At 44.7% G+C, this 27,295-nt stretch overlaps 1 protein-coding gene across 1 annotated transcript in view; it reads right to left on the bottom strand.

Moving 5' to 3' along the window:
- Window positions 1-27,295, bottom strand: part of LOC138247059 (myeloperoxidase-like) — a 189,954-nt gene that overhangs the window by 138,354 nt on the left and 24,305 nt on the right. Inside the window, exon 3 of the mRNA XM_069201807.1 lies at window positions 2,913-3,015. Within this exon, the coding sequence (XP_069057908.1) occupies window positions 2,913-3,015 (103 nt within the window). The remainder of the gene's footprint in view (window positions 1-2,912; window positions 3,016-27,295) is intronic.

The raw sequence follows: 27,295 nt of genomic DNA, 5'->3' as shown, positions 1-27,295 counted from the left end.
TGGACTGGGACAGAAAATAGGCCCAGACACCAAAATAAAAGTGCCCCTGATTAGCAAATCGTACCTCTAAAAGACATGACCCACATTTGAAAAGCATCGAAGTTTTGAACCGGTGAAGAGATGCTGTATAGGTGTTTTGCAAGGCATGAGAGACTGTAAGCATTTGAGCTTGCTTAAGGTAATGCTTGTGGTAATGTCAAGAAAATCAGCAGTAAACATCGACCCACCACACTATAAAATATACCACAAACAGACAAAAAAAATGGCCCGCAAGCTGACTGGTCAGAGGAGATCTTCGGACACTGCCAGATTGCTCTACAGGCCAGTCCGACTCTGGGGGTCATTCTGACCCTGGCGGCCGGTGACCGCCAGGGTCACCGACCACGGGAGCACCGCCAACAGGCTGGCGGTGCTCCCAAGGGCATTCTGACCGCGGCGGTTCAGCCGCGGCCAGAAAGGGTAAACCGGCGGTCTCCCGCCGGTTTACCACTGCCCTACAGAATCCTCCATGGCTGCGGAGCGCGCTCCGCAGCCATGGGGATTCTGACACCCCCTACCGCCATCCTGTTCCAGGCGGGTCTCCCGCCAGGAACAGGATGGCGGTAGGGGGTGCCGCGGGGCCCCTGGGGGCCCCTGCAGTGCCCATGGCATGGGCACTGCAGGGGCCCCCGTAAGAGGGCCCCGCAAAGTATTTCAGTGTCTGCAAAGCAGACACTGAAATACGCGACGGGTGCAACTGCACCCGTCGCACCTTCCCACTACGCCGGCTCCATTCGGAGCCGGCGTCCTCGTGGGAAGGTCGATTTGCCCTGGGCTGGCGGGCGGCCTTTTGGCGCCCGCCCGCCAGCCCAGGGCAAATCCCAAAATACCCTCACCGGTCTTTTGACCGCGGAGCGGTATTTTGGAGGGGGAACATTGGGGGCCTCCGCCGCCTGCCAATGTTAGAATCACCCCCTCTGTTTCTCATTAGGATTTGGATGTGCATCCCTTTTGTTCAAGTACTGAAGTCATAGAAGTGATTCACACTCCATTATAAACGCAAGTATGGTACCTCATTCTTAAAAATATATGTGTATGTGTCCCTGGAGTTTTTGTATGACTCCTCCAAGCATACAAGCGTGGTACGCTATTGTATCTGCATGCGTTGAGCAACATTACTTCTGTCTTGACAGTGAGGGGATGTCTGTCTGCAGTGCAATGGTTTTAGGCGGTCTTTCTGACCCTGGCGGTTGAAAACCGCCAGGGCAGAGTGCTGCGGAAGCACCGCCAACAGGCTGGCGGTGCTTCATGGGCAATTCTGACCGCGGAGGTAAAGCCGCGGTCAGAAAAGGGCAACCGGCGGTTTCCCGCCGGTTTACCCATGCCCCAAAGAATCCTCCATGGCGGCGCTGCTCGCAGCACCGCCATGGGGATTCCGAACCCCTTCCCGCCATCCTGGTCCTGGCGGTAAAAACCGCCAGGAACAGGATGGCGGGAAGGGGTGTCGTGGGGCCCCTGGGGGCCCCTGCACTGCCCATGCCACAGGCATGGGCAGTGCAGGGGCCCCCTAACAGGGCCCCATAATGATTTTCAGTGTCTGCCTAGCAGACACTGAAAATCGCGACGGGTGCCACTGCACCCGTCGCACCCCTTCAACTCCGCCGGCTCCATTCGGAGCCGGCTTCATTGTTGAAGGGGCTTTCCCGCTGGGCCGGCGGGCGGCCTTCTGGCGGTCGCCCGCCGGCCCAGCGGGAAAGTCAGAATGACCGCCGCGGTCATTTGACCGCGGTACGGTCTTCTGGCGGTTCCCGCCAGGCGGGCGGCTTCCGCCGCCCGCCGGGGTCGGAATGATCCCCTTAGTGTCCATGCCGTGCAATGCTGTGCTCTAGATTTTCTTTTCATCTTCACACACCATCATCCCATAGCTATTGACTTTATTGCTTCTACAATTACATCATCAGAATGTGGGTGTGGCAGTGCATAGACATCTCTCAGATCTACAAATTTTTCATGCAACGCTGCATAGTATTCGGATTACCTGCACTACGTTGCACAAAGGAGAACATATAGCACAGCCTCATGTCTACAAAGACTAACCTGCTTCAGGCGTCATCCCATGTGCTAGCACACAAACAGTCTACCATTTGCTGCTCACAGCCCCTCAGTGTGGTGCAAAGGTGAATATGTGCTGTTTAGCGTAGGATTTCTACTGGAGGCATACTTTCCCAGTACAAATTCCTATGAGTATGCAATCTTAGCAGATTTTGTAGCATTGGTTGTGTAGTGTTCATTGCACCATACGTTAATTTTGTTTTTTGAGAAATGAACACATTTCCCCTTGTTTGCATCTGCCTTAAGAAGGCGATTGGTTTGGGGCAAAGCCTGGTCGGCATCAAAATCTATGGATGTTTGTGCTAATCTGCCACAGTAATGCCACCTTGTTGCAAAGTGGTGGAAAGGAGAGCAAAGAGATGTTTGCACTTTGAAAACTTCACCTTTACAGCATGAAACACCCTTCTTTTACCAAATAGTAAACAACATGTGCTACTTTAAGTCACTCTAAAACTGACGCAAAATTTTAGTAAACCTAGGCCCATATTTATACTTTTTTAGTGCCGCATTTGCGTCTTTTTTTGACGCAAAATCGGCGCAAACTTAGAAAATACAATGGTATTTTGTAAGTTTGTGCTGATTTTGCGTCATAAAAGGACGCAAATGCGGCGCTAAAAAAGTATAAATATGGGCCCTAGGCCTTTAAGTTCTTGCGCTGCAGACATTCAGTTGATTCCACTGGGCTTTGGTTGCCTATTTCTTCTATTGTTTGAATCATCTTCCTCTGGATGTTGACATTGTTCTCAGTATGAAGTAACTTAGCCCATTTCATACACTTTCCATATTCATGAAAAAAAGATTTCCATAAACTCATGACTTACTTGGTGCGAGTCTCGGTGAATGCGTGGTCCACCGATTCCTTAGCTTGTTTCGCTAGTCTCAGAATGGACGAAACATCTATTCGATCCAGCAATGGACGACCAGCTTTAAAGAGAGATAAGTTTCAGAATGTCATAAGTCGGTTGGTAGTTGTAGACTATATAAATACTAACACGTTCATGATATAAGTAAATTGTATTAAGTAAATTGTTCCTTACATTATTGGGATATTGCATGTTACTGAGCAGACTGTTGACCATGCAGAGGAACAAGGCTGAAGACCAAGGGGCAGATGTATCATACAACCGATTTGCGATTCTCAAATAGCGATATTTAAGAAATCGCTATTTCAGAAATTGAAAAAGGTATGTATGATTTTTGCGATTCGGTAATAGCGATTTCTTAAAAATCGCAAATGCTATTACCGAATTGCAAATAGAGAATCTGTCCACATTCGCACCTATGGGCCTGTTGGCCCATATCTGCGAATTTTTTGCATTTCCAAAATTGCGATTTCCTAACCAGAAATCGCAATTTTTGAAATGCAAAACCCCAGGGTGCTTGAGACATGTAAAGTGCACACATGCCAAGAGGGCATGTGTGCTTTACATGTACATTTTAAAAATGCATTTTAAATGCATTTTTAAATTTTGCACATGGTTACCACCGGGTTCAACCTGGTGGTAAATAGCGATTCCTAAATGCCCAAGTCGCATTTACGAATGGCTTCATACATGTGCTAAGAAATCGCAAATAAGGAATCCTTATTTGGGATTTCTTATTTAGAGAGTCGCAATTTGCGACTTTCTTGACAGGGTTGCAATTTTAAGGAATCACTATTTTTGCGATTCCTTAAAATTGCGTTCAGAATGTCTTTCATACATTCTGAACTGGCTTTTTGCATTCGCAAACGGGCATTCGCACCGTTTGCGAATGCAAAAAACCTTGATACATCTGGCCCCATGTTTCTTTGAAAGATCATAAAACTTCGATGTAATCTGCAACATTTTATATATAGTACTACAAGCTATTTAATTCTTTATCATACATGAATATACACACCATTGCCATACTCATAACCCTTTTCTAAAATACTGCTCCCATAAAAGGCTCCTCTAATAGCAATTAGGTTCATTAGATTATTTATGTATGTGTGTAATGAGGGATTATTTTGGGCTGATGTAGAAGTTGTCAGACTGGTTACTCCTTCACAAACATGCTGGATATCCCATCCACTGTATTACGATCTCCATAGTCTATAATCGGATCTTAATATGGAGGACGGGACATCCTTCACGTTTGTGATGGAGTAACTCCCTCCCCAAACTCTAAATCATGCCATTTGTGTTTTTTTACAATGTTTACATGACTGAAAGGTGACATAGCAAGAATAAATGTAGAGTAAATGTTGACCAAATAAATTTGAAAAGTCTGCTGGCTATAATGTGTGGTAATGGGCAGATAGATGTTTGCTTTCTGTGAAATAAACATACTAATATAAATCCCTCCTTATTAGTTAACAAAGTATTTTCCAGGAATAAAAAAGCTTTGAAAGAATCCATCTGATAAGCTAACTGTCCCTTTGTTACAGCAGCAGTTGTAGCTCTACCCATTAGCTTGTCTTTCCCATAGTTTCCTCACAGCAAGCACCACAACTGAACTGGAATACAGTACAGAAGCTATGTCAGCCTCTCTTTATAGGCATGTGAGCTGTGGGTTCACTGGTAAACTCTACAGTTCAGGGTTGGCAAAATAATAAACTTTGTAAAGTCAGGAAAAGCTGCCCGCTCAGTAAAGTTCCATTTGATGTGCAGCTGCAGCAGCGCACCAGGTGATGTACTGCAGCCAGATACCCTAGTGATGAGATCTGGTTGCTCACAGGGAGGACAGGCTTATTTCACTGTGCATAGTCTCAGGTGGGCTGTAGTACTTGGAGGTCGCTCCCTACCACTTCCCCCAGCTCACCGAGATTAATTGCAGCTGGCATGGGAGGCATCAAAAGAGACAGGGAGAGAGGGGAGAAGGTAGTGAGAAAGCGATTAGAGAGGGAGAGGAGACAGATGAGAGAAGGAGGTAAAGAGAATGGATGGATAAAAAGAAAGAGCTATCACAAAGAGATGAAGGGACTGGGACTGGTTCAATCCCCACTCTGCCCCTGGTTACAAATAGCTGCAGTCATGTTCCAAGGGTATAATCTGCCTAGTGGGGATAATTTAATCCCTAGCCTTAATAGTGACATAGCCCAGAGCTGAAATGGGTAACCATCCACAGCTTGGCACCTGCACACTGGCGATTCCGTGCTGAGTCACGCAATTTACAGGGCAGAACGTCTATTGGTGGTGCTGTCTGGCTTCTTGCCAACGAGAATACATGTCTTGCTTTGGTAACTGCAAACAAGCAAATAGACCCATCACAATGTACCTAATGCACTGCAATGCAAGAACTTTTGGAGGTGAAACGGTGCACCTATAGAGCCAACAGCAGGACTGCGAGAGAGAAATACGAGCTACGTCGAACTCCGCGAAGTGCTGAAAAAAGTAAATTGCACTGTTCTCACTGATTTTCAGCATCAGGAGTTTCTCCCGAACTGTAAAATCAGCACAAACTGCCATTTCAAGAGACAAATGAACGGAAACAATTTAGCAGAGACTGTAGGTAGCCACAGTTCCAATTGGCTTTGGGAATGAGAAGAAACTGGTGAGAGAGCGTAGTTTAAACATTACCTATTTTTAGATGTGAAATGCTTATATTAACAATGCTGCTTTAATAATACTATTCATTGAAACGTACTTTAAACGTGGAGATTTATCACATGCATAAACCAATATCGACTGTAAGAAATAATTGCTTGTATTATGATTAATTGAATATGTTAACATGTACGAAGATTGCATTTATTAGAATCCATAAGCCTTAAGTGAGCGTGAGTCGAAAACTAGCTGTGTAACTCTCATATTAAAGGGTATTTTTCTGTTTCTCCAGTGTGCTGACTTGCAAAAGGCCATGTCCCAGCATTTGTTCTTTTCTCTGCTTATTGTATCATTGACCGTTATATTCCCATCCGCATGCTAGTTGCTTTAGTATAAAATTGTACGCTTTGCAACAAAATATGGACACTTTCAAGGACACTGAACCACGGAAAAGAGAACTCTTGACCCGAAGAACGTGCCAGAAAATGAAGTAACCCCGGATGTGCCACCTACGAAAGACGTCAATTATGAAGACCAATCGAAATGTTATAATCTATCATACAATGACAAATGCATTACTTAATGTATAATTTGATAGGTTACAGATAGTGGGGTGTAGTGACTATCCAATAGAATTTTGGGGGAATGTATTATGAAAAAGGGATAAAAACCCATGACACAGGAGACTCTGGGCATTAGGTAGGGAATGATATTGATTGCATCCAGAAACTCTGTCACTCTATTTGGTGACTTAAGACTTAGACAAAACCATCCTCACCCATAGACCGTCCCATTATACTTTCCTTCTTATGAGGGAAGTGTCCCCTGCCCTTTGACTAAATAGACTGACGGTGATCTAACTGATGTCCTGAAGACGAAGACTGATCCTGTATGCTGACCTATTCCGAGTAGGGTAATTATGCTACTGTTCCAATTGGCTTTGGGAATGAGAAGAAACTGGTGAGAGAGCGTAGTTTAAACATTACCTATTTTTAGATGTGAAATGCTTATATTAACAATGCTGCTTTAATAATACTATTCATTGAAACGTACTTTAAACGTGGAGATTTATCACATGCATAAACCAATATCGACTGTAAGAAATAATTGCTTGTATTATGATTAATTGAATATGTTAACATGTACGAAGATTGCATTTATTAGAATCCATAAGCCTTAAGTTAGCGTGAGTCGAAAACTAGCTGTGTAACTCTCATATTAAAGCGTATTTTTCTGTTTCTCCAGTGTGCTGACTTGCAAAAGGCCATGACCCAGCATTTGTTCTTTTCTCCGCTTATTGTATCATTGACCGTTATATTCCCATTCGCATGCTGGTTGCTTTAGTATAAAATTGTATGCTTTGCAACAAAATATGGACACTTTCAAGGACACTGAACCACGGAAAAGAGAACTCTTGACCCGAAGAACGTGCCAGAAAATGAAGTAACCCCGGATGTGCCACCTACGAAAGACGTCAATTATGAAGACCAATCGAAATGTTATAATCTATCATAAAATGACAAATGCATTACTTAATGTATAATTTGATAGGGTACAGATAGTGGGGTGTAGTGACTATCCAATAGAATTTTGGGGGAATGTATTATGAAAAAGGGATAAAAACCCATGACACAGGAGACTCTGGGCATTAGGTAGGGAATAATATCGATTGCATCCAGAAACTCTGTCACTCTATTTGGTGACTTAAGACTTAGACAAAACCATCCTCACCCATAGACCGTCCCATTATACTTTCCTTCTTATGAGGGAAGTGTCCCCTGCCCTTTGACTAGATAGACTGACGGCGATCTAACTGATGTCCTGAAGACGAAGACTGATCCTGTATGCTGACCTATTCCGAGTAGGGTAATTATGCTACTGCTATTGAAATTCATCTATTTGCCTTTCCTTTCTAGGTACCAACTGCTGTGTATTTTTGATTAGAGACCTTAGTTAGATGTTTTCCAAATTGATGTTCTAAATTGTTTTGCATGAAGTCCAACATGCTGATGCTAATTAGTGGTTAGATGAGGCATTCATCTTGACTGACATAACTGACGTGACTGACGTGGTGCTATGCTGAACTAAACATATATGAGGTTTTATACATTTAGATTTGTATGTCGTCATATTACTATCTTATGTTTGTGATCTTTGCATTATTACCACATTGTGACTATGCTCTTTGCTTCTTGGTTTTGAGATTAATACGTCTGCTATTAGATTGTAATCAATAGGGAATAAAATTCACAAAAACTTCAATAAGGTGTGGTTATTCATGACTGAAAGGTCATGGTTGCGCTGAAGGTTTAACCAATTTCTAAATTGAGATATATTGTGGTGATATATGTTGACAATATTATTGATGTATTGCTTGATATATTGATCAGTTACCTCGTCTTACGGTGTCTCACCACTGGGTCCAAAGATTCATCGGCCTAAAACGAGTCCTGATGTGTATAAATTAACATAGAAGGACGCGTTAACAGTTCTGGTAGCAGAGCGACGGTTTGGCCCTTGGGGAGCTAGGACGGAGTTTCATTGTTTAATTTGTTTTTCTATGATAATGCAATTTGGAGATATGATGGGTTGCTAAGTTCGCCATGGCACTCCCGGGATCTCGGAGCCTGCCTAAATGAGTTGGGAATGTTCTCAGCGCCATAGTGTGCGTGGTTAGGGTCTTTGCGCTTACCTGAGTTTCTGCATCTTGCAGGTGGTTGTGAAAAGTTTGTGTATATTTAGGCCAAATTAAGTGTTGTTTAGCAGGAGTGGGCGTACTCCACAGTATGAGAGTAGGGAAGTTGGCGTACTTCATGTGAATGTAGCGATTGTTGCTCAAAAATTATCCACGTGGTTGGTTGTCGTGTACGGACCTGTTGAGGTCTAAGACTCCGGAGTATGATGATAAATGTGGTTTATGTTGTAATCTGTGCGGTTTAATAGGTCAATCGGGCGTGGTTGACAAGTCGAGTTTGAGTTATGATGCATGTATGAAACCTTCGATGGAGATTTGACAAGTTTTAAAGTGCACTAGAAGGAGTCATTGACAAGTCGAGAGTAGAATTTGCGGGTCAAATTCTGCTTGAGTATGCGGGAACTGAGAAAGAGAGAGTAGCGGCCGAGGCTTCAAGTGAAATCTCTGTAATGTTCTGAAGCGAATGTGTTACCCTTCCTGCAGTAAACCGACAGATTTGTGTTGTCATTTTAATGTGCTCGCAATAATTTTGCATTAGTTTGTGTGAGTTGTAAGGGTCAGTGAAGAGCGGACAAGCCGCAAGACTTTGTCAGCTGCTGTGTGTGTGAATGTGACGTCAGTGGTGCCGCGCTGAGATAGGTCGGATGTCGAGGGGGGTCGCGCACGGATTGGCTGCTGTCCGTGAGAGGCAATAGGTTGAGAAAAGGCAGGTGAAGAGTGTCCTGGGAACTAAGCCATTTCTGATTAAGTACGAAATAAAAGAATCGCAAAAATGAATTTTGTCAAGGCATTCAAGAGCGCTCTAAAGGGAGATGTGTATATTGTAGCAACTGATGGGGAACCTACACCACCTGAAGGTACTCCGGCTTACACTGTGATGGAAGAGAAAGGTGTCGCACCTTGCTTATGGATGAAACAGTGGCGCAAATTAACATAAAAAGAAGGGTGTTTAGCGTTTCCAGTGCATGGGACGTTTAATCCAAAAGTACTAGAAAATCTGTGGTGGATGTTAAGTACACAGAAGCCACCTCCAAGACCGGCACAATACGAGGCTTTAGCGATTTGGGACTTAATGGCTCTTATACACAGACAAGAAAGGTTTCAGAGAAGGCTGAGAAGGGCAGAGAAATCATATGCAGAAGCTAGGTGGGACAACAAGAGCAAAATGTGGAGAAGGGGAATCGTAGATGGGTTGAAGTTATTCCCAGCAATAACCCAGGGAGAAGAGACACAGGGAAAGAAAGCCTCCTGTAAAACCGACAAAGATTCAGGCAAAACTAAAGAAAATAAAAGGTCCTGGGAAGAGGAAGATGATTCAGATGATGAGGAATTTATGGATAGATTGTTACATGATCGTCCGCCACCGTATGCGGTGAGCGACAGCGCTCCAAGCACTAGCTTGGATCCTGGGAACCAGACGCAGGAGAAGGGAGTTACTGATACGGTACAGACTAGCGATACAGCTTTGATACAGAATGGTGTCAGTGTACCTACTGCACCAGACTTGCCGATACAGTTGCTGCCTCCACCGCAGATAACGAGAATTTACCCTGATGTTCCAGTGCTTGAGACTACTACGAACTTGATAGTGCCGCCAGACCCGATGTACACAAAGCCAAAGTTAATACAGATTGAATCGACCCCGAAGCTAATGTCTCAACCGCCACAGTTGATTCCAGGGTATAACCCTGTAGCGGGACCACCGTTAGTACCTGTACCGGGTACACTGGAGCAGACCTATGGTGTTGCGGCTCCAAGAAGTCTGGGTTCAGGTCAGACACCCGCCGCTATATCGTTACCTATTACTGTTGGTCCCCCGGTGCCATTGTATGCACAAGGTAAAACAGGGATGTGTGATCAGGGAGTTATGACTCAGGAAGCGATAAGAGGAGGGCCTATGAGAACTCCACATATAATGGCCCCGGGAGAGCAAGTAAATGAGCCACCGAGACCCTTAATGGTCCTTAGTCCAGTAGGGGCACCTCTCGAAGCGATGCGTCAGGCAGGGTTGGGAGTTTTAACTCCCCAAACCATGAGTACAAATACTTCACACTCTCCAATGATACATGCAGGGAACATTTCACTGCAGGGTTTTACAGTACAACAGTTAAATGAGTGGTTTGAGAAAACTTGTACCTCACAAAAGACTACAGTGACCACAGTTGAACCTGAGAAAGAAAACCAAGACGAATACTTGAATTTTGTACGACTAGGGGTAGAAGCTGCCGAGTTAGTGGAAGGAACAATGGGAGTAAATAGGTTGGAATCATACACTGAGGCAGAATTGAGGTACTTATGTCCCAAGATTACCAAAGAGGTAGGCAAAGTACATCAGAGATTAGCGAATTTGGCAGACAAATACAATATCGATATCGGAAACACTAAACATTTGAAAAGAACTTACAGATTAGATTTTGACTCCAAAGATTTTGAACACATGAGATCTGCAGGCATGAAGGCACATTTGAGAGAACTGTTGCAAAGTGCGCAAATTTGGGGTGCATTGGAGAAATGGGAAGGCCGATGGGCGAAGAAAAGAGATAAGGGAAAGGGAGATAGTCCAGGGTCCAATGAAGTTAGGACCTCACCTAATCTGGATTCAGTAAAAATCTCACCTATGAGAGAGACAGCTGGTGGTGTTTTAGTGCATGTGCCAAGGACTAGAGGAGACATTTTATCCTTTACGAATGATTATCCTAGGCTAAGAGAGAAGCCGATTGAGTGGTATCAACAAACGGATAGGTTCGTGAAACTTGCAAAGTGTCTCTGGGAAGACTTGAATACTTTGTTTGAGATCATTGTTCCGCCTGATTTGTGGCTCGAGTGCAAGAGAGGGGTAGATTGGCCCACGAAGGAACCGGCAAGAGCACCTTCAGAAGAGGTGATGAAATATTATCATAAAGTAATTGAGTTCTTGAAACAAAAGGTGTTGCCAAAGGTGACCGATTGGCAGAAAATCGACCGGACCTCTCAAGAGGTTAAGGAGTCAATACATGCTTATTACGAGAGATTATTGAAAGCGTTCAAACATTACAGTGGTACTGAGACTATCGAACCGAAAGACATGAATCACCTTGTGTTTAGATTCGTTGAAGGGCTGAGACCAGAGGTCAGCCAGATGATTAAGAATCATTTGATTTGTTGGCAAGCTAAACCGATTGATGAGGTGCTGCAGTATGCGAAATACTGTAGTGATGAGATTGAGTTGAAGCAGAAAAAGTTGAAGGAGAAAGTGATGGTGATGCAGATAAGGGCTGCACAAGCTGGAATACAGGGAAATGGAGTTCAGCAAATGATACAGCAACAACCGCAAATGAATGGTGTGTTTCAGGCACAGCCGAGAGGGTTTGTGAACCGTGGTTCGGACATGAATAATGTTGTTATTCAAAATGACGGTCAAGGAGTGAAAAAGATGTCACCATGTCACGCGTGCGGGGGCATGGGGCATTGGAAACAGGATAGTCCGAATATGGTGCAGGATGGTGCAGTTCAGCAGAGCATTAATGTTGGTACATTACAAAATTCACAAGGTCCAAAAATGAGACAACAAAACCTGAATTTTCTGAATAATTTGGTACAAATGCAAGGGGTACAGCCCATGCAGCAGATGCAAATGCCGCGTATTCAGTCAGTACAAATGCAACCAGTACAGCAGCAGATTCCTATGGTGCCTAGACAGCAAATGCAATTACCAATGGCTCCGATGGGACAGCAACAGGTGATGCTTCCTCAGCAGGTCACAGACCAGGTAACCAATCAAAATAACACTGTGCAACAATTCCCATTACGAGGTGAAAATGGCATGAATGAGGATTGGTCAGATGACAGCTCAGACAGTGAAGAGTGCAGGCTTGCAGCATCTCTAGAGGTGGATCAGAGAGGCCCATACATAGAGGGAAAAGTAATGGGCTATAAGGTTTTATTTTTGGTCGACACAGGAGCTACACGCTCTACAGTTCGAAGTACAGAAGTCCTGAGATTACCTCTCTCAGGGCGTACTATACGAGTGGTTGGTGTGGCAAACCAGTACCTGACTAATCCGATCACTGATCCGGTGCAGGTTGAAATTGGCAACTTCCAAGGCCTGCATAGATTTGTTGTATGCGATTCAAGTCCAGTATCCTTACTAGGAAGGGACTTACTGTGTAAGACAAAGGGGGTGATTCTCACCCTGGCGGGCGGCCGAGGCCGCCCGCCAGAGTTCCCCCCTCCAAAATACCGCTCCGCGGTCGTGAGACCGCTGAGGGTATTCTGGCTTTTGCACTGGGCTGGCGGGCGGCCGCCAAAATGCGGCCCGCCAGCCCAGTGCAAAAGAGCCTTCCCACGAGGACGCCGGCTCAGAATTGAGCCGGCGAGTGGGAAGGTGCGACGGGTGCAGTAGCACCCGTCGCGTATTTCAGTGTCTGCGAAAGGGCAGCGGAAAACCGGCGGGAGACCGCCGGTTTTCCGCATCTGACCGCGGCAAAACCGCCGCGGTCAGAATGCCCTGCGGGGCACCGCCAGCCTGTTGGCGGTGTTCCCGCCAACCCTGGCCCCGGCGGTCCATGACCGCCGGGGTCAGAATGACCCCCAAAATGTTCAATTACCTGTTCCAACAATGGAATAGAAGTGCAGACAAACAGTGACGATGAGGGAGACGAGAGTCAATTTGTAGAGGAAGAAGCAGAAACAAATGAAGACTACCCTTTGATTACTTTGTTCCCAATGCATACTTTGATCGACCTACCTGTTGATCTACAAGGGACCGTGACAGAGAAAGTGTGGGATTTGACTGGGAAAGAAGTAGGGTTGATAAAAGGAGTAGAACCAGTCAAGGTTCAGATAAAGCCAAATGCAGTGTTCCCACAAGTGCCACAATACCACATGACCCAGGATGTCCTCATTGAGGTGTCACAAATAATTGCAGATTTTCTCAGACAGGGAGTCCTGAGAGAAGTTTTGAGCAGTCTGTGTAACTCTCCCATAATGGGTTTAAAGAAGCCCTGTGGAAAAGTTCGAATTGTGCAGGATTTGAGGAAAATAAAAGAAATTGTGATAAAATGCTGCCCTGTGGTGCCTAACCCAGCAGTAATAATGTTCCAGGTTCCTTGTGATGCCGAGTGGTTTACTGTGGTAGACCTATCACAAGCATTCTTTTCGATACCTCTTCATGAGGACAGCCAATTTGTGTTTAGTTTCAAATTCCTGGATAAGGTGTACAGTTGGTGCAGAATTCCTCAGGGGTTTTCTGAGTCACCATCCATCTTCAATCAGATATTGAAGAAGGACTTGGAACCTCTTGTGCTGCCTTTTAATTTGACTCTTGTGCAGTACATTGATGATTTGCGAAATGCATCCAAAACCAGTGACAGTTGTAAATATGATACCATTGCATTATTGAATCATCTAGGAAAGAATGGACGCAAGGTGGCACCCAGAAAGTTACAATACTGTCAAAAAGAAGTGAAATACTTGGGACATTTGATTGAGAAAGGGTCTCGAAGAATATCAAAGGAAAGAATAACAGCTGTTTTACAGATGAATCCCCCAACAACAAAAAGAAACGTCAGGATGTTTTTGGGAATGGTGGGCTACTGTCACCAGTGGATACCCAATTTCTCAATCATCTCAAAGCCTTTAATAAAATTGACAGGAAAAGACGTCAAGGATGAGCCATACACAATAACTTTGACAAAAGAGGAGCTTGAATCATTTGTAGAATTAAAAGAATGCATGTGCAGGGCACCAGCATTAGGAATGCCTGACTATGAGAAACCTTTTCTGTTGTTCTGTCATGAACGTGATGCTTGTTCTTTGTCTGTTTTAACACAGGTCCACAGAGATGCAAATCGCCCTGTAGCATATTTTTCAGCTACCTTGGACCCTGTTGCAGCAGCCTTACCGGGTTGTTTGCGGGCAGTTGCAGCAGTTGGTCAAAGCCTTTCACAATGTGAAGGCATAGTCATGGGATAACCTCTGACAGTAATGGTTCCACATTCAGTTGAAATTCTGTTGACACGAACTAAGACACAACACATGACAAATGCACGACTCACTAGATATGAGACGATTATACTGGGGTCACCAAATGTCACATTGAAGAGATGCACTGTGCTGAACCCGGCAACCTTACTTCCCAATGAAAATACTGAAATCAAAGATGGGGAAGAATTTGAACATGATTGTCTTGAAGTGACTGAACTTTGTACCAAACCTCGCCCAGACATACAGGATACCCAGTTAAAAGAAAACAATTGCATTATGTTTGTTGATGGGTCCTGTCTAAGAGATTCAGTGGGAACATTGAGAGCCGGTTACGCTGTATGTTCTATAACTGGCATTGTCGAAGCCTCCTGGCTCGAGAAAGTGTTTTCTGCACAAGTGGCAGAATTAATAGCTCTTACAAAGGCATGCCACGCAGCTGTAAATTTGAAAGTCACTATCTATACTGACAGCAGATATGGATTTGGAATTGTGCATGATTTTGGCCAACTCTGGTCACAGAGGGGTTTCATGACCTCCTCTGGTTCTCCTGTGAAAAATGGTGAAGAAATAAGAGATTTGTTGCATGCGATTCAGTTACCTCTCGAAATTGCCGTGGTGAAGTGCAGTGCTCACACCAGATCACAAGATTTTGGGGGTCATTCTGACCCTGGCGGCCACCGACCACGGGAGCACCGCCAACAGGCTGGCGGTGCTCCCACGAGCATTCTGACCGCGGCGATTCAGCCGCGGTCAGAAGCGGCAAGTCGGCGGGCTCCCACCGACTTACCGCTGCTCGGGGGAATCCTCCATGGCGGCGGAGCGCGCTCCGCCGCCATGAGGATTCTGACCCCCCCTACCGCCATCCTGTTCATGGCGGGAAAGCCGCCATGAACAGGATGGCGGTAGGGGGGGTCGCGGGGCCCCTGGGGGCCCCTGCCGTGCCCATGCCAATGGCATGGGCACGGCAGGGGCCCCCGTAAGAGGGCCCCGCAAAGTATTTCAGTGTCTGCCTTGCAGACACTGAAATACGCGACGGGTGCCACTGCACCCGTCGCACCTTCCCACTCCGCCGGCTCGATTACGAGCCGGCATCCTCGTGGGAAGGGTGTTTTTCCCTGGGCTGGCGGGCGGTCTTTTGGAGACCGCCCGCAGCCCAGGGAAAAACTCATAATACCCTCCGCGGTCTTTTGACCGCGGAGCGGTATAATGGGGGCGGAATTCTGGCGGGCGGCCTCCGCCGCCCGCCAGAATCAGAATCACCCCCTTTGTGTCTATGGGAAACAGCTATGCAGATCAAGTCGCAAGATTTTGTGCATTAAACTGTATATCATTTAAAGAGCAGTGGGAATTGTTACCACAACCTGAAAACGACACGAGTTTAAGTCTAGCATTACGAGTGGTTGATACCTTAGACGAACTGAAAACATTACAAAGTCGTGCTAACAAAGAAGAAAAACGTTCCTGGCAGAGAATGCAGTATGTACAAAGGGCAGATGATCTATGGGTTTCAGAAGAGGGAAAATTTGTTCTGCCAAATAGTCTTTTGTCACAGTTTGCCCGGTTATACCATGGGCAGGGACATCTGGGAAGAGATGCCATGATCAGATCTTTTAAGATTGATTGGTTCAATCCAAAATTCAGACATGCCGCAGAAATCATTTGCCACAGGTGCATCATCTGTCAACAGATGAATGCTGGAAAAGGAACTGTGGTAACTTTGAGCCACACTGGGAGAGCTGGAGGTCCATTCAACAAAATGCAAATGGATTTTATCGAAATGCCTGTTTGTGGAGGATTGAAGTACGTGTTGGTGATTGTGTGTGTTTTCAGTCATTGGATTGAGGCATATCCCACACGTAGGAATGACAGTCTTACAGTTGCAAAACTGCTACTCAGGGAGCTGATACCAAGATTCGGGTTTCCGGTTTCTATAGAATCAGATAGGGGGAGACACTTCGACAATGAGGTGATTAAACTTTTGTGTGCCGCACTCAACATTGAACAAAAGCTGCATTGTAGCTATCGCCCTGAAGCATCAGGACTAGTTGAACAGATGAATGGTACCTTAAAATCAAGAATAGGAAAAATGTGTGCAGCTACAAACATGAAATGGCCAGATGCCTTACCTCTAGTACTGATGTCTATGAGAAATACCCCAGATAAGAAAACGGGACTGTCCCCCCATGAAGTCCTCATGGGCAGAGCAATGAGATTACCAGCGGTACCTGCAAATGCACTAGCGAATATTACAGATGATATGGTGTTGGATTACTGCAAAGGTTTGGCTGACGTGATTCGCTCTTTTTCTCACCAGGTGGAAGCTAACACGTTGCCACCGATTGGCGATCCAGGTCACTCTCTGCAAGCTGGAGATTGGGTGGTTGTCAAGAAACACGTGAGAAAATCGTGTCTTGAACCGCGTTGGAAGGGGCCGTATCAAGTAATATTGACGACCACCACTGCTGTGAATTCTGCCGGGGTTCCCAACTGAATACATGCCAGTCACACAAAAAGGGTAACATGTCCTGTTGAAGAGGAAGAGAAGTCTCAGAGTCAGAGATCAGTCAAGAAGGACCTGAGACTACTACAGAGCCCACTGAGAACAGCCTTGTCCCTCAAACTGTCAATGAGTTCGAGAGAGGTGACAGAGTGCCTATCTCAGTCGAGGCAGCAGGAGAACTAAGCCAAGGAGAGGTTCTCCCTGAAGTAGACGAGTACGGGTTAGAGTCCGAACTCAACATAGAACCAGAAGACGAAAGAGAACGGAAACTGTAGATACAAATCGAAACGTATCAGAGTCTCCCGAACCAGTTGCAGGTCCGTCAAGAGGAAACACCATATCACAAGAGGAGGGTGCTGTCCAACGTCCTGAAGGAAAACATAGAACCAAGACACATAGAGGCGATAATTGGCCAGACAAGTCACATCTTGAAATAAGAGAGGTATCGAATGAGACAATAATAGAAGAAAGTGATACTTCACAAGCTGATGATCTGAGTGAAGGAGAACAACAAGGTGAACGAAGGTTAAAAAGAAAAAGAATAGCGAACAGAAGATATACAGGTCCTGAATGGGCATATGCTACAACCTCTGAATGGCAACAAGAATTCCTAGCATTCTGTTTTGATCGAGAAGTACCAGGCCAATACTACGGTACCTGAAGTTATTCAAAGGGAAAACTCAGCTAAAAATTGAATTTGTGAAAGCTGAAAAGAGAAAGAGACTTTAGAAACTACTGGAAGTGACACTAAAACCGGATTTGACCTTAAAGAAACCTGATTACGACAAGCTGCTAACCTGAATTGACGAAAGGGGTCCTGGAGTGAGTGAAGATGCTGTAATATACGCAAAGAGTTTCTTTTTTTCCTCAAGTTGATTGTTGATCTGCTATTCTGATTCTATGCAAACATGGCTTACAGTAGCAAAGGAAGTAAGGTGTGTGGTTGGTTAGGTCTCATAGTGGGTGTTATATGTGCAGTAATGATTGTGGGAGTGATTGTGGGAATGCCATGGAGAGAGAAAGAAACTATTAATGCAACTTCGAAACCTGAAACTACTACTACTAAACTATCACCGTGGGAGAGATTTGAGCAAGATGCAAGACATATGCATTGGAACTAATGCAAAAGGGGAACTTTCTACTAATGTTTTCTATCGTTTATTAAATGAGTATGTGGAAACTATGTATGCGAAAGATTGTTATGTATGTACTAAAATTCCTTCATCTGTGCAGGAGGGAGTTACTTATCATAGCCTCCCTCTTACTTATGGAATTAGTTGCAGCTTGCTATTAACAAGATTCTATAATCAAGAGCATGTGCAATACTTTTATTCAAACTTGGATGTTGTGTTTTCTTTTGTGCCTGTGATTGAATTCCTAAATGAATTAGCTAAAGAGCATGATATAAAAATAGTTAGAGGATTCTTTGAACCAACACTTACATTTGGAACTGCTTATGCACATCGCAACAATTTGACTTGTTTGCTGTCTCCTGTAGAAAAGAGCTTTTTAGATCACACAGATGATAGACGCAAAGCATTGAAAGAAAGATTAGAAAAAGGATTAGAGAAGCGTACTTATGCAAATGATTATGCTTACACTGCAATCAAAACTCAAGGCAAATTAGCTATAGATGCATTACACGTAGGTAGGCTCTGTATATATAGACCAAAATCTGATCAAGACAATTTGTTTGTGGGTACGAGTGAATGTAGGCATGTATTTTTGTTTCAGAGTAAATGGACCTTTATGTTAAATGGACAAGATCCAGCGATCCCTGGAAACTATTATATTTGTGGACTAAATGCATATTACCGTCTCCCTAAGGGATGGTATGGGACATGTTATTTGGGAATAGTATTCCCAAAGATATACCAGATTGATGACTTAAAACAAATACCTAAAACGTCTGAATTACAACATCCTAGACAAAAATGAGAATCAGTGGCGGCTGTCATTGGTGATATATTTGGAGCCATAATCCCATCAGTGGGGGTTATCTTGAATTCTATGAAAATTCTAAAGTTGTCTACTATTGTGGATAACATGCTGACAAACTTTACAGGAGCCATACTCCTGATAGATACTGAACTTGCTGCAGAAAGAGCTATGACTCTTCAAAATCGGCTTGCTTTAGACATTCTTTTAGCAAAGAGTGAAGGTGTCTGCAAAATGCTTAATGAGCGTCATTGTTGCTCATTCATACCAGATAATAGTAAGAAAATTAGAAGTATGCTTACTAACCTTACCAGAGATAGTACAGATTTGAAGGATCTGAAAGAACCTGGTGTTTGGGAGAAATTTGGGAAAGGAATTGCCCGAGTGGGAAGCTGGTTTACCAACATTTGGAATGGGGTACGTGCAAAAATTATGATGGGTCTATTATTTGTTTTGATTTGTTTATTAGGATTATGGGGGGCATGTAAAATTAATGACAAAGTAAAAAGAAATTGGACTAAAAGAACCCGACGAAATGAAGAAAGTGAAAGAGAAAATGTTCAATGAAATATGGGAAAGCTCACATAAAGGGCAAGATGTTGAAATGCGTATTATGCGCAAAGTGAAAAATTAAGATCAAAGAGAAAGATTGTGTGATGACGAGCGTCATCAGAGGAGGGACTGAGAGAGCGTAGTTTAAACATTACCTATTTTTAGATGTGAAATGCTTATATTAACAATGCTGCTTTAATAATACTATTCATTGAAACGTACTTTAAACGTGGAGATTTATCACATGCATAAACCAATATCGACTGTAAGAAATAATTGCTTGTATTATGATTAATTGAATATGTTAACATGTACGAAGATTGCATTTATTAGAATCCATAAGCCTTAAGTTAGCGTGAGTCGAAAACTAGCTGTGTAACTCTCATATTAAAGCGTACTTTTCTGTTTCTCCAGTGTGCTGACTTGCAAAAGGCCATGACCCAGCATTTGTTCTTTTCTCCGCTTATTGTATCATTGACCGTTATATTCCCATCCGCATGCTGGTTGCTTTAGTATAAAATTGTATGCTTTGCAACAAAATATGAACACTTTCAAGGACACTGAACCACGGAAAAGAGAACTCTTGACCCGAAGAACGTGCCAGAAAATGAAGTAACCCCGGATGTGCCACCTACGAAAGACGTCAATTATGAAGACCAATCGAAATGTTATAATCTATCATAAAATGACAAATGCATTACTTAATGTATAATTTGATAGGGTACAGATAGTGGGGTGTAGTGACTATCCAATAGAATTTTGGGGGAATGTATTATGAAAAAGGGACAAAAACCCATGACACAGGAGACTCTGGGCATTAGGTAGGGAATAATATCGATTGCATCCAGAAACTCTGTCACTCTATTTGGTGACTTAAGACTTAGACAAAACCATCCTCACCCATAGACCGTCCCATTATACTTTCCTTCTTATGAGGGAAGTGTCCCCTGCCCTTTGACTAGATAGACTGACGGCGATCTAACTGATGTCCTGAAGACGAAGACTGATCCTGTATGCTGACCTATTCCGAGTAGGGTAATTATGCTACTGCTATTGAAATTCATCTATTTGCCTTTCCTTTCTAGGTACCAACTGCTGTGTATTTTTGATTAGAGACCTTAGTTAGATGTTTTCCAAATTGATGTTCTAAATTGTTTTGCATGAAGTCGAACATGCTGATGCTAATTAGTGGTTAGATGAGGCATTCATCTTGACTGACATAACTGACGTGACTGACGTGGTGCTATGCTGAACTAAACATATATGAGGTTTTATACATTTAGATTTGTTTGTCGTCATATTACTATCTTATGTTTGTGATCTTTGCATTGTTACCACATTGTGACTATGCTCTTTGCTTCTTGGTTTTGAGATTAATACGTCTGCTATTAGATTGTAAACAATAGGGAATAAAATTCACAAAAACTTCAATAAGGTGTGGTTATTCATGACTGAAAGGTCATGGTTGCGCCGAAGGTTTAACCAATGTGTAAATTGAGATATATTGTGGTGATATATGTTGACAATATTATTGATGTATTGCTTGATATATTGATCAGTTACCTCGTCTTACGGTGTCTCACCACTGGGTCCAAAGATACATCGGCCTAAAACGAGTCCTGATGTGTATAAATTAACATAGAAGGACGCGTTAACACTGGCGTCGTACTGTTGCTTCATCAACTCTGTATTTTTCAGCCAGAAAGGTAGACCTGGAATAGAGGCATGAGGAAATACAGCAATAAAGAACTATAGACTACTTCTACACAAGATCCAAAGACAGCAGGACTGCGAGAGAGAAATACCAGCTACGTCGAACTCCGCGAAGTGCTGAAAACAGTAAGTCACCCTGTTCTCACTGATTTTCAGCATCAGGAGTTTCTCCCGCGCTGTAAAATCAGCACGAACTGCATCACGCAGAGCGCCAGAGGGGGCTAGTTTCTTTCAGCCGCTCGAGTAGATTTTCTATTCGAGCAACAGCTTCCTTAACACGAGCAGCAGCTTTCTCATCGCGAGCAGTCATGGTCTACCGTCCTCGTTCATAAATCTCACTGCCAACGTAGCAATTTCTCTAGCTCGCCAACTTAATGTTGGCAAGCATGAGCGAGAGAGAAAACTCCGCTCTGTGTCACTTTGCAGAGTTTTTCAGAACTCCACGTGGATCGCAGAATGGGGAAAACTCCACAAATTCCACTGGCGGAACGGAATTCCTCACTCACCCTTAGGTGAGACAAGATATGATTGACAAAATCTCATGCCAATGGCTAAAAGAAGCTGAGCGAATGGTTGCAGAATATATGTTTGTGGTATGAGCAGAGTCTCTACAGTAAGTTTAATAGACCTCAGCATACCAGACACTAACAATGGGAATAAATCTCTGATAAGTTTGGTCGGTGACCTCATACATATTAAAAGGGAAAGCTGCACAAAAAGGAAGTGACTCAAAAGGTCTTTGCCTCATTCGATATGCCTCTACCTGCAGCTCATGGCCTGGGCAGAGTTTGCAGAGTTCTGCTATGTCGAACTCCGCAAAGTGCTTAAAAAAGTAAGTGACGTTTTCATTTGTGATTGGGAAATGCCCTTACAATTAGATGTTGCTGCAATATCCTTTGTCCTACACTGTCTGATCTTTCTGTTGATACCACATATTTTGTTCTCCTCACCTCCCTTGTTGACTTATACCTTATTTGCTTTATATGCATTAGCCAAGGATATTTGTTAGAGAAAGTCCATGTATTTATGGGTCAGATCTCTTTCAGAAATTTAAGAAGATGACCAGGGTAAGGAAATAAAAAACATCCAGTTGCAGGGAGTAAAGAAAATGTTAGCACCAATAGCGCACAATGTTCAAAGGCACCGATAAAAAGTATTTGGTGAGTAACACAACTTTGGGAAGATTCCCTCTCCAGATTAAGTTTGACAGAAAAGCATCTGCCAAGCTTAAAGGCCTACTGTGCTCAGATGACTGTTACTGCTGAAACACAGTTCTTTGAAGTATATGATTCATGAAATGATTGTACAGGGTATTACCCTTCAAGGAAATTTGCACTGTCTCTGCACTGTCTCAGGACCTGTGCGCTACACTGGTGGTATATTTTTTGAGAACCAATCGGAAAATGTCATCAAATATTCAATTTCATCGCCATTCAGTGAAACTAGTTGTTAGGTCCACAGTATAGTACGATAACCAGGAGGCCACCAGAGAGGTATAGTGGGCTCATATATCTGGCGCAGGGATAAAACAGTTGTACTTATAACTACTGAATCTACTGCCACCAAGAGGCAGTCTCTCAGTGTGAGGGGATGAGCAATGCCCTTGGGAGTCCCATGTTGTGTGGTAGAGCCCTGGTGATGTAACCTTAACATGTTCCTGCCCTTTAGAGAAGATGGTGCTGGCCTCAGTGCCTATCTGCTCGGGTGTGAATATGGTAAGTGGTGACTGCACTGCTGGTGCTGTTAGGCCATGCTCCATATGTTTAATGCAACATCATTAAAATACATAAGGGGCAGATGCATTGGGTATGTGATATATAAACATGCATATCTTATTGTGGATACAGAAACTATCAGCCCCTGCTGATCCTGGGATAGTGGTGTGAGAGCCTCTTGCGCCTTACCATGCAATGACTACTGATCTTGACCACAAACCCTGCGCGCACCCTGGAGGTGGGCAACAATCTGAAAGTGAAGATTAAAGGGGGACTTAAAAGCATAGTGGATGACTGGCAGTGATATCTGAACATTGTACTGGGACAGCTGTCAGTAAAAGTGATAACAAACAGCCCTGACTGTCCTTTGATCTCATACAACCAGTTTGTGATATGGATAAGATATGGAAAGACAAGAATTCAGTGCAGGAGAACTAACAAACAAACAAACTGATGCCAAAGAACTTCTTGTGGATATGCTGAAAAGTCTCTGTTGGAAAGATTGTAAAATTTGCCCACCCTACTCATGGACTAGATGAAGGAGAGGCTTGATAAACATGCTAAGCACTGGTATGCCAGAGTCTGTCAACCATGAACGATTTTAATCCTACACTGAAGCCCTGCTCACTTCACTATTTAGCAAATCACAACTCTCAAAAATGTTAAGTGTGCAATGGTCACATAGGCCCCTGGCACCCAAGCTGGTGTCTGGGGTGCCCAAGATCTACTGTGACCCACATTTTGAGCTATAGAGATTGGGATGCAATACTATGCATGGCAAGGGGAAAAAGACTTGCAGAACATCACAATTACTACCTTTATTTTTCCTGACATCGTGGTAGTAGTACAGGAAGTGCATAGAGCCAACAAATTGATGTAAAAGTAGCTTCAAAGTAACACAACACATGAAAAATCCCACTATAATTTAGGAACAAATAATAAATTATTTGACACCAAAAAGACAAAAATTCAATTAGTAGAACCAGAGATATGCTGGAAAGCACAAAGCATCAATAGTGGTTATCTGGTCATACCAGACCGGGACAAAGTCACAAGTTCAGGCTAACTGGGACGGAGCACAGGCCAGATACATGGACCCAGTTAGGCCCACTAAACAAAGTACCTTAAATCCTGGATGCGGAGCATTGCGAGGTTCTGCATCAAGGATGCGCAGAGAGGGAATATACTCTCCAGGAAGAGCCATATCTCAGTTCAACTGCACTTGTGTAGTTGTGTCTTCAGAAAACACTCTTCAACAATGGTAGTTCAAATGCGAAGCTGTGAGGAGATGTATTGTGCTGCGTTGCTTCTGCTAGGACCACAGCTGGGCTAACAGAGCCCCTTCATGCCTGCTTCCAAGTGTTGAGGACAGGGGTGAAACTTATTGGCAGGCAGGACTCACAGGAGACAATTTCAGGTGCATATGTTCAAGGTGGTTGGAGCCTTTTCTGTCACGGAGGCTGTGTTCTGGAGGACAGCCAACTAATTCTCTGAGTCACTCTAGTGGTTCTAGATTCAAAAAGCAGGTCCAGGTCTTCTCCCTCAGGCCATAGAGCAGCAATGCATCAGAGTAGCAGAGCATCAGAGAAGCAGTCCTTCGTGCAGCAGTGCAGCCACAGCAGTCCTTCCTCTGAATCTTCCCCAGGTCCAGATGTGTACTGAATAGTTGGACTGAGGTTCTAATATTTATACTTGATGCTGCTTTGAAGTGGATGAAGCTTCTAGCGTCCCCCCTCTTTCAGTGGTGTGTGGAATGTCCTGCCTCCCTGGCACCCGCTTGTCTGTGGGTGCAACAGACTTGTTTGAAAACCCTTTGCGAGTCTGCTGAGGCAGAGTCTTTGTGCATGTGGAAGCATGGTAGGTGACAGCTTTGTCCCGCTTATCAAGTCAGAGATGGCCTGCCCTGCCAACTCCTATTGCACCGTTGTCTCACTGTCTTTGACAGCTGCTTGTGGCTCACCCTGGACAACAGCACTTTCTGCAGGGCTGGCAGACTCCTTCCCTCTCTCCGCAGGCAGATTGGTTTCTAAGTGATTCAGGGCGGGGGACTTCGAGCTCAGACTCCTGTGAGATCCCCTCACAGCTGGTAGGCTGGCTGTCAGGTAGACACTACTCATTGTTGCACTGGGGTCATCTGGACCTAGAATACCAAGAGGGTCAGCAGCTCCCATTTTTAGACAGCCAAAAAGACAGGATGTTAGAAATGGGGTTTCTGGTTGGCTAGGGTATGCACCTCAGCCAGGCAGAACTTACCCACTCTAGTCAGGGCAAGGGAGTTACATGTCCAAGATAACCCCTGCTCACCCCCTTGGTAGCTTGGCACGAGCAGTCAGGCTTAACCCGGAGGCAATGTGTAAAGCATTTGCACAACACACACAGCACATGTGACGCAATAACCCTAACCACAAAGGAAACACAACACCAGATTATATGAAAATATACTGTATTGTACACAAGGCAATTATCAGACCAAACATCACCTATCAGCACTATCCTGCTACCTTAGCAGTTGTCAGAACGTTACACATTAGTTACTCTGCAACCTAGCAGTAGTCACACATAACACACAGGTTACTTAGTATTCTGCAACATAAGCAGTAGTCAGGAAAACACGTTATTACATCACAGCACTTGTCATAAGAATATCATAAAATGCCCATAGTAGGAACATTAGAAAACATATGGCAAGTTAGAAAAAAATATTAGCAAGCATGTCCATAAAAGGAACATTTGCATACACATATGTAAAAACATCAAATGCAGGTAGGTAATATATGAATCAAACAAAAGTCTGTAGAAAGAACTTTGGGTTGCAACTACAGTATATTGGTCCTTTAAACAGTACCTGGTTGGATGAAGGCATCTCCAGTGCCTAGAAGGCGAACAATGGGGCCCTGGCGCTCCTATGCGCAAAACAGGGGCCTCCCTTATACTCTGGGGTCAGAGGAGGGTGACATGCACCTCCTCTCTTTTATAGACAGGCCCCTCCGGGGACCGTGATTACTGGGAGCCCCCCAGGGCCTCAACCGACCCTCACGAGGGGGGCCAAAGCCAGCAAAAACAACTTAGGGCAGGAGGGGGGCACCACGCACCCCCTCCGGTTTAATGACAGGCCCCTCCCGGGACCCGTGATCTCTGGGGCCCCCCCCGGGCCTCCACTGGCCCTTCCACCAAGGGGGGCCCACAATAATGCATGTTTTACTTAACAGCAGAAAAGGAGCATCCTGTTCCTAACTTAGAGGCCAGGGGGAAGGAGGCACTCCCTGCGCCTTCCCCTGGTCCTGCCGTGAAGCCACAAGAAGATCGGACCCCTCCTGGGGCCCTAGCAGACACTCGCCTGCACCGAGTGTTCTTCCAGCTTCCCGGGCCGCTGCGGTGATCTTATTTAAAGGGGCACAATGCAGCCAGGAGCCTATGAGCTCCCAAGGCCCCATAGGCATGCTGCAATCCACGGAGAAGCACCCCTCGTGAAGAAATGGATGCAGGGGTCAGGGGCCACAGCACCCTGCCCCTGGGGTGCAGAATCTTAAGACAAGGTCCTAGGGTGGAGGGCCCAGCTACAGGCCAGCACAAGGGAAAGGCAGCAAGTGGCAAGTCCTTCACAGTGACCAGGCAGGTCACAGGTCAGCACAGCAGCAGCAGTCCATGGCGGTTCCTGGTGAGTCCTTTTAGCCTTTGGTGTCCAGTTCCAAGATGATTCCAAGAGTCTCCAAATTGTGGGGAAAATTCCCCTATACTTATAGTCAGTTCTAACAGTGTTTTACAATGGTAGGGAGAGGAGGTTCCAGCCAGTTACAACTGGTTCTGGGAGTGCCCCCTCTCTCCCTACAGCACAGGCTCCAAACATCAGTGGGGGGTTAACAACCCTATTGTGTGAGGCCAGGGCACAGTCTTTACAAATGCAGGTGTGCCCCGCCTCTCCCTTCTCTCAGCCCAGGAAGACTATTCAGTATGCAGATGCACCTCTGTGACATCTCCACCCTTCCTGAGTACAGGCTGTCTGAAAAGTATGCACAAAGCCCCAACTGTCACTCTGCCCAGACATGGATTGGAGTCAAGCTGCAAAACACCAGAGTCATAAGCACAGATAAATGCGCACTTTCCAGATAGTAAAAAAAAATACACCCACACCAGGAAGCAGCATTTATTATCACCATTACAACCGTACCAAACACGCCTACGCTACCCCTCATAAATCAGACAATACCCCTTACATATAAGGCAGGGCATTTCTAATGCAATCCTATGAGAAGGCAGCACTCACACCAAGCTAGGCTGTTTGTCACTACTAGGACAGGCCGTGCAATATGGCACATGTCCTGCCTTTCTACATACATGGCACCCTGCCCATAGGGCTAGCTACGGCATACCTTAGGGGTGACTTACATGTAGTAAAAGGGGAGTTCTGGGCCTGGCAAGTAAATTTAGATGCCAGGTCCCTGTGGCAGAAAACTGCACACACAGGCCCTGCGCTAGCAGGCCTGAGACAGGTTTGAAAGTCTACTTCAGTGGGTGGCGCAAGCAGTGCTGCAGGCCCACTAGTAGTATTTAATTTACAGGCCCTGGGTATAGAGATACCACTGTACAAGGGACTTATAGGTACATTAAATATGCCAAT

The sequence above is a fragment of the Pleurodeles waltl genome, chromosome 7, assembly GCF_031143425.1.
Source record: "Pleurodeles waltl isolate 20211129_DDA chromosome 7, aPleWal1.hap1.20221129, whole genome shotgun sequence".
Taxonomy (NCBI): domain Eukaryota; kingdom Metazoa; phylum Chordata; class Amphibia; order Caudata; family Salamandridae; genus Pleurodeles; species Pleurodeles waltl.
Note: the sequence above shows the minus strand (reverse complement) of the source record. Positions and strands in the feature narration are given on the sequence as shown.